At 43.0% G+C, this 18,605-nt stretch overlaps 2 protein-coding genes across 2 annotated transcripts in view; both read left to right on the forward strand.

Moving 5' to 3' along the window:
* Window positions 1–2: 2 nt before the first annotated feature.
* HAUS2 (HAUS augmin like complex subunit 2) lies at window positions 3–11,781 on the forward strand. The gene is made up of 6 exons (XM_075532175.1): window positions 3–159; window positions 3,450–3,542; window positions 3,918–3,987; window positions 5,778–5,910; window positions 7,157–7,265; window positions 10,041–11,781. Exons 1-6 carry the CDS (start codon window positions 67–69, stop codon window positions 10,248–10,250), a joined length of 708 nt encoding a protein of 235 aa, XP_075388290.1. The 5' UTR covers window positions 3–66; the 3' UTR covers window positions 10,251–11,781.
* A 1,042-nt stretch (window positions 11,782–12,823) lies between these two features.
* STARD9 (StAR related lipid transfer domain containing 9) overlaps window positions 12,824–18,605 on the forward strand; it is a 122,448-nt gene continuing 116,666 nt past the window's right edge. The window contains exon 1 of the mRNA XM_075532422.1: window positions 12,824–12,940. Within this exon, the coding sequence (XP_075388537.1) occupies window positions 12,894–12,940 (47 nt within the window). The 5' untranslated portion in view covers window positions 12,824–12,893. The remainder of the gene's footprint in view (window positions 12,941–18,605) is intronic.

Genomic DNA, 18,605 nt, shown 5'->3' on the forward strand with positions numbered 1-18,605 from the left:
GTGACGTCATCGGGCCGCGCCGCCCGGCCGCCCGGTCCGTTCTTCGGCGGCTGCGGAGGCTGCGTCATGGCTGCCGCCAACCCCTGGGACCCGGCGACGGCGCCCAGCGCCGCTGGACTACTGCTGGGCCATTTCCTAAAGTCGGGGCTGGTCACACAGGTGTGTGGGAAGGCTGTCGCCGCGGCCAGGGCAGGTACCCGCGGTGACGACATAGCGGCTGTGACGTGAGAGCGGCCAGCGGACCCCACGGGAGTGGAGGCGGAAGGAGGCCCCCGCCCCGTCACGGAGTCTGGAGGAGTTAACGCTTCCAGTCGATGCTGTTTTAAGTGTGTGGGGATTGTGGGGGTTAAAAGAGAGCACGGTTAAAAAATTAAGAAAAGAAAAAAAGCAGGGTTTCCTTTTATGTTCGTCCAGATCCCGCCTCTAGGTTGTAGTGCGTGGCTGGGCTTGGAAGTACGGTGGTTCAAACAGCATTCATTGGTGGGAAGTATGGAAGCATAGTGGGGGCGGTGCTGGGTACAAGGAAATGCCATTTTTTTAAAAGGTTAATTTGGTTGGGGTAAAAAACTGCACAGCAAACGGGTTTACTGTTCAACAATTCATACACGTTTATAGCAGTCTCCACAATGTAACAATACGAGTGTTTACCATTTCCCCTCATCCTTTCCTTTCCTGCCTCCTGGTTTTTATGCTTGGAAAGTGCCTCTAAGACCTCAGTTACCACTCACCAAAGTAGGATAAAGAACCTTGTCTTTGTGGACGATGTTGTGCCAGTTGATCTTAGTGACCTGAAACGATGTTTCTGTGCCCCCAGGTCTAGTCATGGATTCCTTAAAGGTGTTTGGTAACTAAGAAGTTTTCATAACTTTGCACACTTGGCTCTTTAAAGGGAGTTAATATTAATAGTGGGAAAGACTTGAAAGACCTTGGAAGGTAAATAAGCAAAACCAAACCAACTGCCCCAGCGTCAATTCTGACCCATAATGACCCTAGAAGACAAAGTAGAACTGCTTCCTAGGGTTTCTGAGGCTGGAAATCTTTACAGAAACAGATAGCTGCACTTTTCTCCCAGAAAGCAAACAAAGGAAGGGATTAATTTTGTGAAGAAGAGATGAGAGAGCCTCACCCAAGAGATGGCAGTTTTAGGTTGGGCAGGAACAACATGTTGAAGGCTGAGGGGAAGGGGTCCAGTCAAGGGAGAAAGTGAAGATATGCAGGAATAATAGAAAACAGTGGCAGAAGAGAATGGGGAAAATAGGATCAAGGACATTAAAATTAAGGGAATGAAAAGTTTTAAGATAAAGTTGAAGAATTTCACTAAAAAGGAAATTGAGAAGAGTGATTAGTGGGTTTGAACTGCCTACCTTGTGGTTAACAGTCCAACACTTATTGGACCACCAGAACCAGTCAAGTTGATTTTTACTTGTGGGTCAAAGCAGAACTAAGCTCTGCTGGGTTTTCACCAGCTGTTTTTTGGAACTAGTTCATCAGGCATTTTTTCTGAGGCATTTCCAGCCTGCCATTAAGGACATTAATCATTTGCGAACCCAGGAACGCTAGAGAAAAGTCATTAGAGACTTTTAATGTAAAGCCTCTACCAACCAAAGCCACTGCAATTTGAGTTGCTCTTGGCTCATAGCAACCCTATATAGCAGCGGTTCTCAATCTGAGGGTCAAATAACCTTTTCAGAGGGGCTGCCCGATTCATAACAGTAGCAAAATTAGTTATGAAGTAGTAATGAGAATAGTTATGGTTTGGGGGGTCACCACAACATGAGGAACTGTATTTTTTAAAATGTCAAAGTTTTTGTTTTGAAGAGTTTTTTCTAATCATCTTGCACTTGTGCTGTTTTTTTTTCTTTTAAAAAAATCATTTTATTGGGGGCTCATACAACTCTTATAATCCATACATACATCAGTTGTATAAAGCACATTTGCACATTTGTTATCCTCATCATTCTCAAACATTTGCTCCATGGGAGGAACTGCATTAAAGGGTCGCGGCATTAGGAAGGTTGAGAGCCACAGCTATAGAGTTTCCAAGACTGTAAGTCTTTGTGGAAGCACAATAGCTTCACCTTTCTCCCTCCAGTGGCTCGTGAGTTCTAACCACCTTCATAGCACCACCAGGGCCCCTCAAAATCTCTGCCATAGTGTCGATGCTGTCTCATAGTGAGTCTGTAGGGCTGAGTAGAACTCCCCCTGGGAGTTTCCAAGCCTGTAACTATGGAATTTGAACACTATGTCTTTCTCCCATGGAGCCGCTGGTGGCTTCCAACTTCAGATCTTGTTAACAGCCCAACACATAACCGCTACAGGGTAAGGCCCTGAGACCAAGAAATCACCCATGATCAGTCAACTGTAAAGCCAAACTTGCTGTCATTGAGTCAGTGGTGACTCGGTGACCCACTGTGGGTTTCCAAGGCTGTAATGTTTAAGGGAATAGAAAGCCCAGTCTTTCTCCTCAGGAAGTGCCGACAGTGCGGATCGCAGCCCAGTTTGTGGCCACTGCACCTCCCAGGCTCATATCACTCAGCTCATGAGATGGAATTAGAGTCCAGGGTTTTCCCCAATCGGACACATTGTGTCATTGTCAAGATACACTGTGATGGATGATACTTGAAAGAGTTTAAAGTACCTTTGAAGAAATCCTCCAGATTATCTGAAGCCCAATAACCATTCTCTGAATTTCTTGGAGAAATAGTAATGAATGTATTGGAAAAGAAACAGAACCAAACCATTGCATTCCCATTAGAATCATTCCTCGTTTCTCTCATTTTTTTCTACCAACTTAATTTATATTGTTCAGTTCTCCTGTTACAGAGTAAAATGCTTGGGCAAATTCACAATGTAAGATATTTGGGTCTTGAACATTTCCTGGAGAGTGTTGGATAAAAAATAGAAACAACTAAACCAAAAGAGTAAGTCACAGTAAAAGAATTTTAGGCATCGATGGTAAGTCATTTTGGGTGGTGGATGTTGTCTTTTAAGGCGCTCTGGTGGTGCAGTGGGCGAAGCATTTGGCTGCTAATGAAAGGCTGGCAGTTTGAATCCACCAGCCTCTCTGTGGAAGAATGAATATTGTGTTTTCAGTGAAAGTTTACACAACAGTTTGATTTCCCATTCAACAAATGGTTGAGTGGTGGTGGTTCTTTACCATGTGTAAGCATTCTTATTTCCATTCTGGTGGTTCTTTTTCTATTAACTGGTTTCCCTGCCCCCTTCCATTCTAACAGGATTAAGCTTGTAGTATTGATCAGTGGTAGCGATCATCTAGTTCTTCTGGGGTCAGGGTAGATGAGGTCGTGGTTTGTGTGGACAATTATCCTTGTAGGTTAATACTTTATTTGAATCTCTGGTTTCCTTTTTTTTCTTATTTTAGACTCTTTCAATGTACACAAACATTTTTGGTGACATACTGCTGCTTCCTCTGTTCTTTTTGTCAATAGGAGATGTTAAATGTAGCCAAGAAACCAGCTTCTTGCTTTGTGAACTTCTCCAGATTACAACAGATCACAAATATTCAAGCTGAAATCAGTCAGGTAAGTTATACTGGACTTTTCCTTTCTACTTCTGGTATGGGTGGGGGATGGGTAGAGGAGGATTTTAATTGATTCAAACATCAGTAATTCCCTTGCACCTAGAACAATGCCTGGCACATAACTTGATGGGTGTTTATTTATAGTAGTTAATAGTAGTACTGATAGTACCAGTGATTCGTTGTAGCCATAGCAGCAGAGGGCTTGCACACCAGAATGAAAAGGCTTGTTAAATCTATTGGGCTCTCATAAAGATCACCTTCCCATATTTCTAAAATATTCCTGAGTTAAAGGCTACTTATTAAAGGTTCAGCTTACCCCACCCCACCCCAGCCTCCTCTCTAAATGAACTAAATATTATTTTTGTTCCTAATACAGAAAAACATGGAAATTGAACTCCTGAGACTAGAAAAAGATACAGCAGATGTTGTCCATCCTTTCTTCTTAGGTAAGTGATGTGGTTAAATGGGTAGTCATTGGAATTAGAATTTAAGTCTTGGACTACTTTAAATAAGCAATAGCAAAATATGACATGCTATAATTTTTTCCAGGTACTGACCCAAGCCCCCAAATAATAAAGTCTCTTATTTCTCTGCTGTGATAGACATTCCACTGACTTGATGAGTGCAAATAGCATGAGAAATGATCAAATTAGAAGCTCCTTAAGTTAGGAGAACATCCGAAACGGGAAGTAGGCAATGAAAGACCACTCAGCCAGTAGCAGAAGTGAAGTCTTGCTATGTACTAGAGTATAGATGGAGTTTGAAGACATTATGCAGAACAACATAAGTCAATCACAAAAAGAAAATACTAAATGACCTCATTATATACAAAGACAAGGAAAGGCAAAATTATAGAGACCAAAGTTTATTAATGCTTATGGAGAAAGGAGGGTACACAAGGTTAATTTTCTTCCTATTTTGTTATTTTCTTGGTGCTTTGATCTGTTGCCTACTCAATAACTGTGAGATGGCCCTGCGCCATCCTGAGCATCATTGTAATGTGTGTCCCCATTGGTGTAGCCCTATGTCAATTGTTATCTTTGAAGACCTTTTTCAGTGATCCTCTACTGACCATAATGTCCTTTTCCAGAGACTGGTCCTTCCTGTAGTGTATCCCAAATTTATAAGACAGCGCCTTCCCATGTTTGCTTCTAGGGAGAATTCTGGCTGTATTTCTCCCCACACAGATTTGTATTCCCTAATAAAAGGAGACACAGCTTAGAGAAGAGACTGAGTTAGCTTGACCACTAACTTAAAAATTAAATGGTTTAAGTTCATCCAGGGCACTGTGGAAAAAGGGCCTGGTGATCTGCCTCTGTTACCAGGAAACCCTATGGGGCGTGTCGGTCTGTGAATGTGTTGCTATGAGTTGACTGCACAGCAACAAGTTTGACTTTTTAGTTTGTGGATGTATAAACAGGAAAAAATACGTATCCAAATGTTAGTAATTTGTGAGTCTAAGGGAATTATTCTTTTTTTTTTTTTCAGTAAGTCTGAAATATTTTCAAGATAAACTTTTAAGGAAAAAACATTTAAAAATGAATTTTAGTAAATATTGAGATAACCAGAGTGGGATTGGAAAAATTCCATCATTCCACAAGTTGATGAAGCCCTCCCATAGCTTGTAAGAAACTTTGTTTTGTAACGGTTTCTGTAGATTAGAGACAGAGATAAGAAGAGAGACTAAGTGAATAGTATATCTCCAACTTTAAAAAATGAATTAGGGGCTCAAGTAGAAAGAAAATGTTTTGAAAATGATGATGGTAACAACTGTACAAATGTGCTGGACACGATGGATGGATTGTGATAAGAGTTGCACGTGCCCCCAATAAAATGATATAAAATGAATTGAATTAGGGGTAGAGAAAGAATTTAGCATAGGATTTGGTTGTCAGGTAAAAGAAAGTAGTTGATATTGAAACTGATATTAGGCTGATCCTCAAGGAGGTGGACGGACACAGTGGCTGCAACAGTGGACTCAGGCACAGGAACCATGGTGAGGCTGGCACAGGACCGGGCAGTGTGTCATTCTGCAGTGCACAGGGTTGCTATGGGTTGAAACTGACTCCATTGCACCTGACAACAACATTGGCATTAAAAAGAGCAAAAGGGAAAGTTTAGGAGGGAAATGATGTATTTGATATTGGTCTCATTAAATCAGAGTAAAGAAGAAACTGTGATTCCGAAGTATACTTATTTTATTGCTTATTATAATCCCTCTTCCTGGTATGTACAGCTCAGAAATGTCAGACCCTGCAAAGCATGAATAATCATTTGGAAGCAGTGCTGAAAGAGAAGCGGTCCCTCAGGCAGAGACTGATGAAACCTATATGCCAGGAAAACTTGCCTATTGAAGCTATGTATCACAGGTAAGACTGAGAAATAGAAGTGAAGAGATTTGCATCTGTTGCTGAGGTTAATTTTTGTTACTTTGTAGCATAATTCAGGTTCTATTTAGATAGTTGTTATTTTGTAGCATTCAGGTGTTTGGTTGAGTAGTAGTTGCTTTGTTTTAAACATATCACTGATTGTATATGTTACCATTGTTATTAATGATGCATTAAACTTGGAAGAAAATTCCTTGCTTTTAAAGAACTTTGCTTTGGTGAAAAGAAAGGCATTCCTTTAGCCCATTATGTTCAAGAAATTAGGATTGTACGAAAGAAATTGATTTAACACATGCAACAAAATAAGTGAACTTTATTCTGTATAGACTTTTCCAGGAAGTAAAGTTATCCTTGAATTAATGTTTCCTGTATTTCTATATAAAAATTCTTCTGGGAATGTTGTGAATAGGTGAGAGGTTTAAACAGGGACAGATGAAAATGTATCGACTAATGGCGAGGAACTGGGCTCTATACTTACTCCGTTGCTGTTTTTGTGCCTCCAAGCCTTGAGAAAATGACTTAAGTCTTGCCACAGTTTCCCATTGCAAACTTAAACTGTATTGCTGTCTTCCTCATAGGACGACTGTCACTATCAAAGTGAAGATGTAGGTTATTACTCATCAAAACAAAGAAGAAGCAAATCAGGTCTCTGGTATCTGCTTTCTTCACCAATATTGACAATGGGACAATCTGTGTTTTCTTATAAGTGGCAGAGTCTTTATGCTGTAGTATAGTGATAATATATAAAATCCCATTTTCGTGGATGGATATATTCTGTACTGACATTAATGCGTACATTCAAAGAAGAACCAAGAAATGTGTCTAAAGCATTTTGTCAAAAATTTGAAGTAGTTTTACATGTAGAGCGTTTCTCTGAAGCACATTTGTTCTTATCATAACTGTTCACTAAGATTGGAATGGAATGAGGTTTCACCTAAAAAAAACACCTTCACTTACCTAAGGAAATATTTCAATGCTGAGGTTTGTCTAACATTAGGTTGGGTCCCAGCTATTATTGATGTTGTCTCTTTACATTTCTCTTATTTGGATAACAAATTAGGACCTGCTTAAAATGGAGGAGATGGACCAGCTTATCACTGATATGTCCATGAATGTGGAAATATTGTTATTTGTTTGATTGTAACTATCTTACCTCAAATTAAAAATGAAAGAAGGGGAAGATAAAATAATCAAGCTAAAAAAAGTTCATCTATTTCCTCTCACCCAGGTATATGGTACATTTGCTGGACCTGGCAGTGAATTTCATTGAGAAATTAGAAACTCATCTTGAAACCATTAGAAATATTCCCCATTTGGATGCAAATTTAAAGAACATGGTAAGTATTAACACAGACAATCCCAGGTTAAAACATCTGACTTTAAACAACTACTTGCCCTTTAATGTTACTTAAGTTTGCCCTCACTTTGAAAGGATTGAATCAACACCGATCCACAACAAATTCCTTATCACAATCTCCTTTTCTTGCAGTAAGTAACTATACACCTCTTCCAGCTTACCTACAAATTAAAAAAAAATCAATATTGGGGGCTTCATCCATTGTGTCAAACACATTTGTACATCTGTTGCCATCATCATTCTCAAAACATTTGCCTTCTACTTGAGCCCTTGGTATCAGCTCTTCATTTTCCCCTTCCTCCCCGCTTCTTCCTCCCTCACGAACCCTTGATAATTTATCAATTAGTATTGTCATATCTTACAATGTCCGACATCTCCCTTCACCCACTTTTCTGTTGTCTGTCCCCCATGGAGGAGGTTATATGTAGATCCTTGTAATCGATTACCCCTTTCTACCCCATCTTCCTTCCACCCTCCCAGTATCGCCACTCTCACCACTGGTCCTGAAGGGATCATCTGTCCTGGACAAATTTTAAAGACACAGTTTGTAATAGCTCTCACTTGTACCCCAGGGTCTTGTATCTAAGTGCCTCATCATCTACTTTCACACTGTTTTTAGCTGTCTTTCTTTATTTTTATACCAAAATCTCAAATGTGTGCTCTTGCATAACTTTGTGATGGTAAATATTGTGAGCATAATATTTTAAAAACCAAGATACTGTTCCTCATCTGTAACTATTTTTTAGAAGTTGTTTTACATTCTTTTATTCCAACATTTAATAATCATGTGTCATCTTCATTGTGTAAGGGGCAATATTGTGAGAGATCAGTTCCTGCCCTGAAAGTCTCAAAAGTTTAGTGAGGGAATTATAAAATACACATTTTCTATTCTGTACTATAATAGTGCATACTAAGTACAGCAGACTGATAAAGAAGATGCTGTATTGTGCACAGAGAAGTGATGGGTGACTTTTAACTTAGGGTCCTTGGACAGTAAGGTAGGAAGACTTCTTTTAAGCCTTTTTTTTTCTTTCTTTTTTTAAATCATTTTATTGGGGGCTCATACAACTCTTATTACAATCCATACATCTGTCCATTGTGTCAAGCACATTTGTACATTTGTTGCCATCATCATTCTCAAAACATTTGCTTTCTACTTGAGCTCTTGATATCTGCTCCTCACTTCCCCCTCTCTCCCCACCACCCCTCCCTCATGGGCCCTTGATAATTTAAAATTATTATTTTGTCATGTCTTACACTGTCCGACATCTCCCTTCACCCATTTTTCTTTTGTCCGATCCCCAGGGAGGGGGTTATATGTAGATCCTTGTGATCTACATATAACCCCTTTCTACCCCACCTTCCCCTTGCCCTCCTCGTATCGCTATTGTCATTGTTGGTTTCAATTAAGTTTTACCGAAGAATGTGTGATGAGCTGAATGTAAAATATCAGTGGGATTTGAATATTCGACAGAGAATAGCACAGACAAAGGCAACAGCGTGAATACAGGCATGACAGCGCATAGGTGGTGGTCGGGAAAGAGTTAAACTTCACTTGTGCTGCAGCCTGCGGGAGGAGAGTCCCTGGGTTAGTTCTTAGCAGTATTTCACAAGGTGAGCGTGACTGCCCCCTGGAGGGGACGCTCTGGAACCATCATCAGGGAGGCTGCAAAAGCAGACACCTACACAAACTAGATCCTGGATGACAGGAAACATTTTCAGTTGCCTGGGGGACGCTGCTGAGTATTTTTTTTCCTGAAAAGGATGTGGTAGGCCAAATAAGTCTGAGGACCTATAGTTTATGGAATACCTGGAAAACCAGTGTTTAGGCTTCACTATTTGACAGTATCTTAGTATTTAGTGAATGCTTTGTTCCTTAAGTGAAGGGCAGAAGGGAGTGTGACATGATGAAATGGTGCCTCACCATGGGGAAAGTACTGGATAGATTGCCCTCACTACTCCACGTGTGAGCAGAGCTGTAGCATTAGCATCACCTGGGAACTGGTGAGGAATTGAAATTTGCAGGCTTAATTTATCTTGGCCTTCAGAGTCATTCTTAATGTAACAAGATCCTCAGGTGACGCCCACGTACATTACCGGGAAGCTGGATTAGAAGAGAAGGCCTAGAGAAGCCGAAGACAGAAAATTGGAGAATAATGACAGTCATTCCAACAAAAAGATTTAACACACACAGAGAGAAAAAATTCAACACATGGGAATACAAAGAATTATGTAAGGTTTTAGCGAGATTCTAGAAGTAGAATTTCTAGATCTTGTCTATGGTTTGGATAAGGGACACATTCAAAGTAATCGCATTCCTACCCTGGGTGACTTTAGGGTTAGAGGGAAGGTCAACTATGGGTTAAAGAAGCTTTGTTGTTGTTTGACTTGTCTTGCACATGCAGTAGTTATCCAGGCAGTGTTTATTGAATTGTAGTCCAGTTGAGTTTGAGATATTGTCTAGTCAGATGGAGGATTCCAACAGACCTAAATGTGAGACTGAATTACAAAGGCTAGTTTTGACTGTAGATTTGAGTGCCACTAAGATGCAAATTGATGACAAAGAAGAGGTGACGTCGCAGGGAGAAAAGGAGTACCATAAAAGGTGGGGGAGCAGGATTTTAAGAGAACTGTATTTGCAGTGGGCTGGGTTAAGGTGTTTGTTAACTGTGGGTCATAACTTGATGAAATGATGAAAAATTAATGACACGGGTGTCATTTCTCTTCACTTTTCCCTTTCCAAATGTTATGACAGAGCAAGGCTTTAGCAAAAATGGATGTTTTGGTAACTGAGACAGAAGACCTGGCAGATAATATACTCAAGTGGCGAGAACAACAAAGGGAAGTCTCCTCTTGTATCCCTAAAATATTAGCTGAAGAAAATTATCTTCATAACCATGACAGCAAGATGCCTCTTTTGCCTTTTAATTCCAAAGTACATGTCCAAACTATTAATACTAAGTGAACATAAGCTACTTCTTTTTGCTTAATTATATGTGATTGTAAGAAGTCTCTTTCTAATCAAACATGACCTGAGTATTCATAGGCTTTGTTGCTAACAAAAAAGCTGTTTTTGTATTAAGGTATTAGGATTCCAGGTTCATTAGGATCAAACAATTTCCCTTCCTCCCTCCCTCCTTCCCCCACATATTTCATTCCACTTTGCAGCATAACTAGTGAGGGTCAAATAATAACTAGGAAAATTTATTAACTATTCCTCAGGCAGTGCATTTGCTGTTAAGTGTCTTTTAACATGCACATTCCTGAATTGGAAGTCTTCTTGACTCTGAGTCTGTCAGCTGATGATTCCTGTGGAATTGTGAATGAGCACACAGCCGGCATTAAGAGAGCAAGCCTGTCTTTGAAAGGCTGGCCCTTGGCTAGCATCTGGAAATGTAGATTTCAGGAGTGTGCCCATCATACTAACTGATAAGAGAGATTGTGAGGAAAAAAAAGATTAATTGGGTGGTGTATGCTGAACACTTGTTTCTCTCGGGGGTTCTGGAATTTGGGGTGCATGTCATGACTAGCGCCCACTAAAAACCCTGGGCACTGAGTCTCTAATGAGGGTCTGTGGAAGAGAACATGTCACATGTGTTGTCTATCTGTGGCTGGATTAAGTGCATCCTGTGTGACTCCTTTGAGTCACAGTAGTGCTCTCTCCACTGGAGAGGACACTAAAAGCTTGTGCCTGGTTTTTCCATGAACTTCACCCCATGAACCTTTTCCCTTTGCCAGTTTGCTGTGCCTCCTTTCACAGTAATAATCCATAGCTATGTGGATGACTGTATGTGCCAGTCCTGGTGAATCCCTGAAGTTGAATTAGGTGTGGCAGCCCAAACACACTAAGCAAATCTTGTGGGTGTTTACTGGCCGCCTCAGCTATAGGCAGAAAAAGAGAAATGGCACAGTCTAATAAAACTTTAGAGGTTTACCATGTCAAGTACTCAGATCTTTTGTGCATTTAATAGGAAATGATATACTGATTCAAACAACTGCCTTAGAAAATGCTGATCCTGTATCAGCAGTATAACTCTCCATGGTTGTTTTTTAAATTTTCAGAGTTCTCTTTTACATAGACACATGTATTTCAGTATTTTTGTATTGTTGAATTCCCTGTATTGTTGATTCTTGTATTTATCACCCTCAACACAAAGAAACTTCAGACCACAGTAAATATGACGAGTAAAGTAATCGATTGTAGGATAGTTTTAAAAAATCCAGGAGAAACAACGGGGGATCATGTTTTGAAGTCTGTTTTGCTGATTGGTGGGAGTAGAGTGGTCCTTTCTTGAACATTACCTTACCCTTTGTTTTTCATCAGAACTCTGTTCAAGCCCTGACTTGGTGTCCAAGCATTGTTCTCGTGGTTTCCTTTATTAGCTCACTAGCTCAGTGTGCCTTTTGTGTTATGAAGATTATTTGGTAAGCCTGCATTTTCTGGTTAGTGTTCTAACTTTTTCAAAATGTTAAAATAAAATCATTTCTAACAAAAATTCGTGGTCCTTGTCTGAATCCTAAGTGATTACAAAGGGAAGGATTGCCTATTTTCGTCACGTACATGGTTAAGGTATAAGCATAGACTGACTCACAGAGCTTGACTTAAGTTGAGACTGAGGCCTACTTCAAAGAGAAAAAATATTTAATACTATGATAGATTCAGTGAGTTCTGATTACTTTTTTAATTCAACTTTTAGAGATGTGCTTTTAGGCCTTCTGAGTTTGGGATGGGATGGAATGAGGGGTATGGATTAAGAGATACACTTTATCTTCCATGGTCTGGAGATTGAGAGTGCAGGTTCTCAAATCAGACCTGTTTTGAACCCAGGGCCCACTTACTAGCTCTTTTGTTTTTGTTTTCGGTAACATAGCACCATCAGTTTTCGTATTTATTGTCTCCACTCAAAATTTAATTTACTTGAATCAGTCTAGGTCATACTTTTGGGGCCCATTATTGCAACAGTAGATTCAAATATAACAATTGTGAGACTGACGCAGGGCTGGTCTGTGTTTCATTCTCGTTCTATTGTGTTGCACAGAACTGACTCCACAACAACAGATCATGCACAGCCAATCCACAAACAGGGAAAAGAGCAAGGACCTCCGGGATTTGACTGTGGCCTTCCCACGTGCCTTCCCACGTACCGAGTTTAGGATTGGCCATTGTTTGGCAGGCGTAGCTCAGCCCGGCTGTGACGGGTGGGTAATGCCCCGCATAAAGAAAGGAGTCCCCTGAACTGGGTGGGGTGAGGCGTAGGGGCGGTGCCACTCGTCATGCAGCCCACTAGCCTTAGGATTGGCGGAGTCTCGGAAGGCCCCGCCCCCTCCGAGCGGCCGCGCGCGCCAGGGCAGGGGCGGCCCTAGAAATGCGTGGGGCGGAGCGAGGAGGGGTGGGGCTGGGTGTCTCCCCGCCCACCGGATTCAGGATTGGCCGCAACTCTGGGCCACGCCCCGCGGGTGGAGGCCCGCGTGGGCGGGGCCGCCCCTAGACTCGTGGGGAGGGCGGGGCCGGGTTGGGCTGGAGCTGGGACTAAACTTGCGGCTGGGCTTGGGGGGCCGGGGATGCAGCCGCTGGACCGGCCTGCTGGGCGTGGGCCGTGGCGCAGGGATGGCGAATGTGCGAGTGGCCCTGAGGGTCCGGCCACTCAGCAAGAGGTGAGTCTAGGCGGGAGGGGCGTCTGAGGTGCTAACTGAGCTGAGGGGAGCGCGAGGTCCCTGGCTGCCCCCTGAGGTAACTAGCGCGGGGAAGGCGGACACAAAGTGACCCGGGGCCACCGTCCGGAAACCGAGAGGCGTGGAGGGACAGGGCCTCTGCAGGAGCGTTCGCGTCCTGCCCCGGGCGGTAGCGACTCCCGGATGGCCTCGGGGTGGGCTGCTACGAGCTCGTCTCCCTGGCGGCGCCCCGCGGGAACCTGGACGGACCGCGGCGCAAGTCTGCCTGTTCCACGGGAGTCGCCCTTCCTCCGCGGGCACGCCGGGGGTGGGGGCAACGCCGGCGGGGAACGGGACCCCCAGTCCCCGCTCGGTGACGTGACCGGGAGTCCCCGTGCCGACTGAGGCAGAATGGGTGCACATGGGTGCACTTGACCTCGCTGTGCAGCGGGAGAGCAAGCTGTTGGAGGGAAGTGGAGGCCCGGAGAGGCCGGGGTTTCTGTGCCTGATGTCCCACAGCCGATTGTCTAACTCCTTCCCGCTGTCTTGTTCGTACCTGCTCGTGACCCCGAAGGACAGTGGAACTGCCCCGTAGGCGGGTTTCCAAGGCTGTACATCTCTGCGGGGTCTACTTCCTCACTTTCTCCCTCGGAGCAGCTGGTGCATTTGAACTGCTGACCTTTCGGTTAACAGCCAAACGCCACCCGGGCTCTTCTGTGTCCTTATAGGTGAATTTAACTCTGCACTCTGGAGGTGCTCAGAGGCTGGTCACATAGTTTCTCTCCCTTTTCATTAATTCTCCACTTACAAGTTTGGAATAGGAGCCCTGGTGGGGTAGATTGCGTGTTTGCCTGTGATCCACAGGGTGGACAGTTCAAACCACCAGCTGCTCCGCGGGAGCAAGACTGGGCTTTCCACCCCAGCGAGTTGGTGTTTTAAGTTTTTTAAGACCTATTTTCTAATTTATTGCTGACAGGTGGAAAAGGTATAAAGATTAACTGATAAGGAACAGAGCTAAATTTGGGTTCGAGGGAGTTAGTGATAAGAGAGAAAGCTCAAAAGCTCGCTTGATCTTGATTTTCAGTAGGAATACAGACCTCCCGATCCTTCTGACCTTTGGGGTTTTAAGCAGGAGGTGTCAGAAAAGTGACCACAGGCATAACTGGCTTGTGGCGGCCAAGCGTTCATAGCGACGTCGCTTTTTGATCCTTCGATGTCGGCTCTTCCAATCATTGTGAAGCAGAATTCACCAGGCGTTGGATTGTTCACCCACTAATAGGGAACGGGAGCTGGGTTTAGACAGTAGTGAGACAGGTTAGTTTTATCCTACTAATGATGTGTGGTTACCATGGTAATCCTGCTCAGTATGAGACCAACCGCAGGTTCAGACATTTGGTGTATGTGCTTGGCTGAGGAGCCAATGGGGAAAAACGGCATTAATGTCCCCCCCACCCTCCCACACCACGAACCACAGAAACCATGGGGGAAGGGAGACAGCAGTCGGTGTAAGACATGAAAATAATAATAATTTATCATTTACCAAGAGGTCTCGAGGGGGGCGGGAAGGAAAAAAGGAGCTTATGCTAAGGACTCAATAGAAAGTAAATGTTTAGAAAATAATGATGGTTGAGGACAGTGAATGTACAAATGTGCTTTACACAATCGATGTATGTATGGATTGTGATCAGAGTTGTATGAGCCCCTAATAAAATGATTTTTTTAAAAGGGAAAAAAAGATTATAACCCCTGAGGAACCCCCAAAATAGACCAGGTTAGTAGGGGCAGTTCCTCAAACCCCCCAGGACTGGTGGGGAGATAATCATTAAAGTCGATTGGCAGAAAAAGAAAAGAATGATGGCAACATATGTACAAATATGCTTGATACAATTGATGTCTGGATTGTTATAAAATGACCTTTTAATAAAAACATTAAAAATAATTTTTTAAAAGAGAGACAAAGCTGGAAAAGTTTGGAGTGAGACCAGGAGACACATATTGAAATTATTTGGGAAGTTTAAAAAGATTCCATATATGAAATGGCTTCATATTTGGGCAGAAATATGATGGAAGGCTTTTGTAAAAAAAGAAAAGAAGAAAGAATTGACTGCCAGAGTTTACTTCCAGGGTAGAAGCTATACCTGTGAAAATCCTTCAGCCACTGAGTGATTGCCTCCTAGGACAAAAATCGGTATATTTGTCCTGATATGAGGGCAACTGACTTTGAAAAGTCATGTAATTAATTGATAATGAAGTGGGGCGTGGAGAAACAGGGTAGAGGCGGGGCTGGAGAGAGACTAGCAAAACGGAAAAGTAAATGGGAAAGGTAAAGGAAATCCAATGAAGGGAGAAGAGCGGCATGTGTGTGTATTGGCAAAAGGCTGATGATATCTGGCTTCTGCCTAACTGCATGTGGTGTCTGGAGCTGGGAGAGTTTTCACAGGTGTAGCTGCTGCCCTGAAAATAGCCTCCGGTGTCTTTGTGAAACTCTCCTTTCAGGGAAAGGATTGACAAGATAAGAACATTGACCACTATTCTGGACTGAGTCATGTCCTCCAAAATATGTGTTGTAGATCCTAACCTATCTGTGGCTAGGAGCCTTGTTGTCACTGTCCTGTAAGTGTTTGCCTGCGTAATGGTAGGTTGGCACTTCAAACCCACAGGCTGACTGATCTTGGGGAGACAGAAGAGGCTGTGTGCTTCTGCGAAGATCTACACTCTAAGAAATTCCCTATAGGGTTGCTATGAATCAGAATCCATTTGAGCTGCTAACCACAAGGCCAGCAGTTCAAATCCACCAGACCCTGGGAGAAAAAACGAGGCTTTCTGTCCTCCTAAAGATTTACAACTTCAGAAACCCAAAGGCCATTCTTTGTCTTGAGGGGTCACTATGGGTAAGAATTGACTCAATGGCAATGAGCAGTGAGTTAGATTGACTTGTTGGCAGTTCATATGTCTGAGATTTTAATCCCATTTGGGAATGGGCAGTTTTTGTTATGTATAATAAAACAGAATCTGCCTTAGGGTTGGTCTTAGATCAATCTCTTTTGAGATATAAAAGAGATTTAAAAAACAAGCAAAAGAAGTGGGAGCAAAGGAAAGATAGATGTTAAACCAGATAAAGATCACCCAGAAGCTCAAAGAGACAACTCCGCACCCCAAAACAGATCCCAGAGAAGAGAAAGCCCTCCACTAGAGAAGGTGCCCTGAAGTTGGGTTTCTTGCTTCCTAAAGTGTGAGAACACACATTTCTCTTTGTTAAAGCCACCCACTTGTTTTATTATCGTTATCCAGCACTGGGTAACTAAGACAACCACTGTCAACAGTGAATTTCCCAGTTTCTTTTTTTTTTTTTTTAACATTTTATTAGGGGCTCATACATCGATTGTATAAAGCATATCTGTACATTCTTTGCCCTAATCATTTTCAAAGCATTTGCTCTCCACTTAAGCCCTTTGCATCAGGTTCTCTTTTTTTTCCCCCTCCCTCCCCACTCTCCCCTCCCTCATGAGCCCTTGAAAATTTATAGATTGTTATTTTGTCATATCTTGCCCTATCCGGCGTCTCCCTTCACCCCCTTTCCTGTTCTCCGTCCCCCAGGGAGGAGGTCACATGTAGATCCTTGTAATCGATCCCCCCTTTTCAACCCACTCATCCTCTACTCTCCCAGTATCGCCCCTCACACCCCTGGTCCTCAAGGTATTATCCACCCTGGATTCCCTGTGCCTCCAGTTCCTATATGCACCTGTTTACAACCTCTGCTCTATCTAGACTTGCAAGGTGGAATTCGGATCATGGTAGTTGGGGGGGGAGGAAGCATTTAGGATCTGGGGGAAAGCTGTATTCTTCATCAGTGCTACATTGCACCTTGACTGACCCATCTCCCCTAAACCCCTCTGTGAGGGGATCTCCAGTGGCCTTGGGTCTCCACGCTGCACTTCCCCCTTCATTCACTATGGTAAGATTTTTTTGTGTGTGTGATGATGCCTTATACCTGATCCCTTTGGCACCTCGTGATCGCACAGGCTGGTGTGCTTCTTCCATGTGGGCTTTGTTGCTTCTGAGTTAGATGGCCACTTGTTCACCTTCAAGCCTTTAAGACCCCAGACACTATCTCTTTTGATAGTTGGGCACCATCTTCTTTCTTCGCCACATTTGCTTATGCACCCATTTGTCCTCGGCGATCGTATCATGGAGGTGTGCAGCCAATGATATGATTTTTTGTTCTTTGATGCCTAATAACTGATCCCTTCGGGACCACGTGATCACACAGGCTGTTGTGTTCTTCCATGTGGACTTTGTTGCTTCTGAGCTAGATGGCCACTTGTTTGTCCATAAGCCTTTAAGACTCCAGACACTATCTCTTTTGATAGCCAGGCACCATCAGCTTTCTTCACCACATTTACTTGTTCACCCGCTTTGGATTCAGCAGTTGTGTCGGAAAGGTGAGCATCATAGAATGCCAATTTAATAGAAGAAAGTATTCATGGATTGAGAGAGTGCTTGAGTAGAGGCCCCAGGTCCTTCTGCCACCTTAATACTAAACCTATAAATATAGACACATAGATCTATTTCCCCATCCTCATATATATATATATATTTTTTTGCATGTACATGTCTTTTTCTAGACCTCTATAAATACCCTTTGCCTCCTAGCTCTTTCCTCCATTTCCCTTGACTTTCCTCCTGCCCCACTATCATGCTCCGTCCTCACCTGGGTTACAGCTATACCTCTTCTTTACGTAACCTTATCCTTGATCATTCCCTACCAGGCCTGCCACTACCCCCTCACCAACTATTTGGATCCCATGTTGTTCCCTTGTCCCTGGGTTAGTTAACACCACTTCCTTACCCCCCACCTCCCCTTATCCCAGAATTTCCCAGTTTCAATCTCTGTTGTTAGGTACAGTTGAATTGCTTCTGACTCCGTGACCCTGTGTACAACAGAACAAAAGACTGACTGGTATTGCGGCATCCTCACAATTGTTCTTAGGCTTGAGCCTTTCTTGCTGCCACCCTGTCAGTTCATCTTTATCAAAAGGTCTCGCCATCCTTACCCCTAAGGTGCATTCTGGCTGTACTTCTTCCAAGACAGGTTTGTTTTGTTCTTTTGGCAGTCCCTCATACTTTCAGTATTCTCCACTGCACCATAATTCAAATGCATTGATTGTTCTTCAGTTTTCCTTATTCAATGTCCAACTCTCACGTGCATATGAGGCGATTGAAAATACCATGACTTGGGTCAGGAGTACTTTAGTCCTCAAAGTAACATCCTTGCTTTTTTAATCCCTGTTGTTGTAAGATGCCCTCCATCGAGTTGGTTCTGACTTATGGGGGCCCTATGTACAATCCAATCCCTAACACTCCTCACCTAAAAACAACACAAAACATGCGCCATAAGTTGATTCTAACTCATGCCAACCCATCGTGCTATGAAGTAGAACTGCTCCGTAGGGTTTTCCTAGCTGGAATTGCTATGGCCCAAGCCATGATATTTTCAGTTACCTCATATGCATGTGAAAGGTGAACATTGAATAAGGAAGACTGAAGAAGAATCGATGCATCTAAACTGTGGTGCTGGAGAAGAATATTGAAAGTACCATGACTGCTAAGAGGACAAACTGATCTGTTCTGGAAGTGTGGCCAGAGTGCTCCTTGGAAGCAAGGAACA

The sequence above is a fragment of the Tenrec ecaudatus genome, chromosome 14 (genome assembly GCF_050624435.1).
Source record: "Tenrec ecaudatus isolate mTenEca1 chromosome 14, mTenEca1.hap1, whole genome shotgun sequence".
Lineage (NCBI taxonomy): Eukaryota > Metazoa > Chordata > Mammalia > Afrosoricida > Tenrecidae > Tenrec > Tenrec ecaudatus.

Bases quoted from the DNA above. Each gene is read 5' to 3' on its own strand.
- HAUS2 (XM_075532175.1), top strand. From the start codon at position 67: ATGGCTGCCGCCAACCCCTGGGACCCGGCGACGGCGCCCAGCGCCGCT. The intron at 160-3,449 runs GTGTGTGGGAAG...TTTTGTCAATAG, and splicing joins AGTCGGGGCTGGTCACACAG to GAGATGTTAAATGTAGCCAA. The intron at 5,911-7,156 runs GTAAGACTGAGA...CCTCTCACCCAG, and splicing joins ATTGAAGCTATGTATCACAG to GTATATGGTACATTTGCTGG.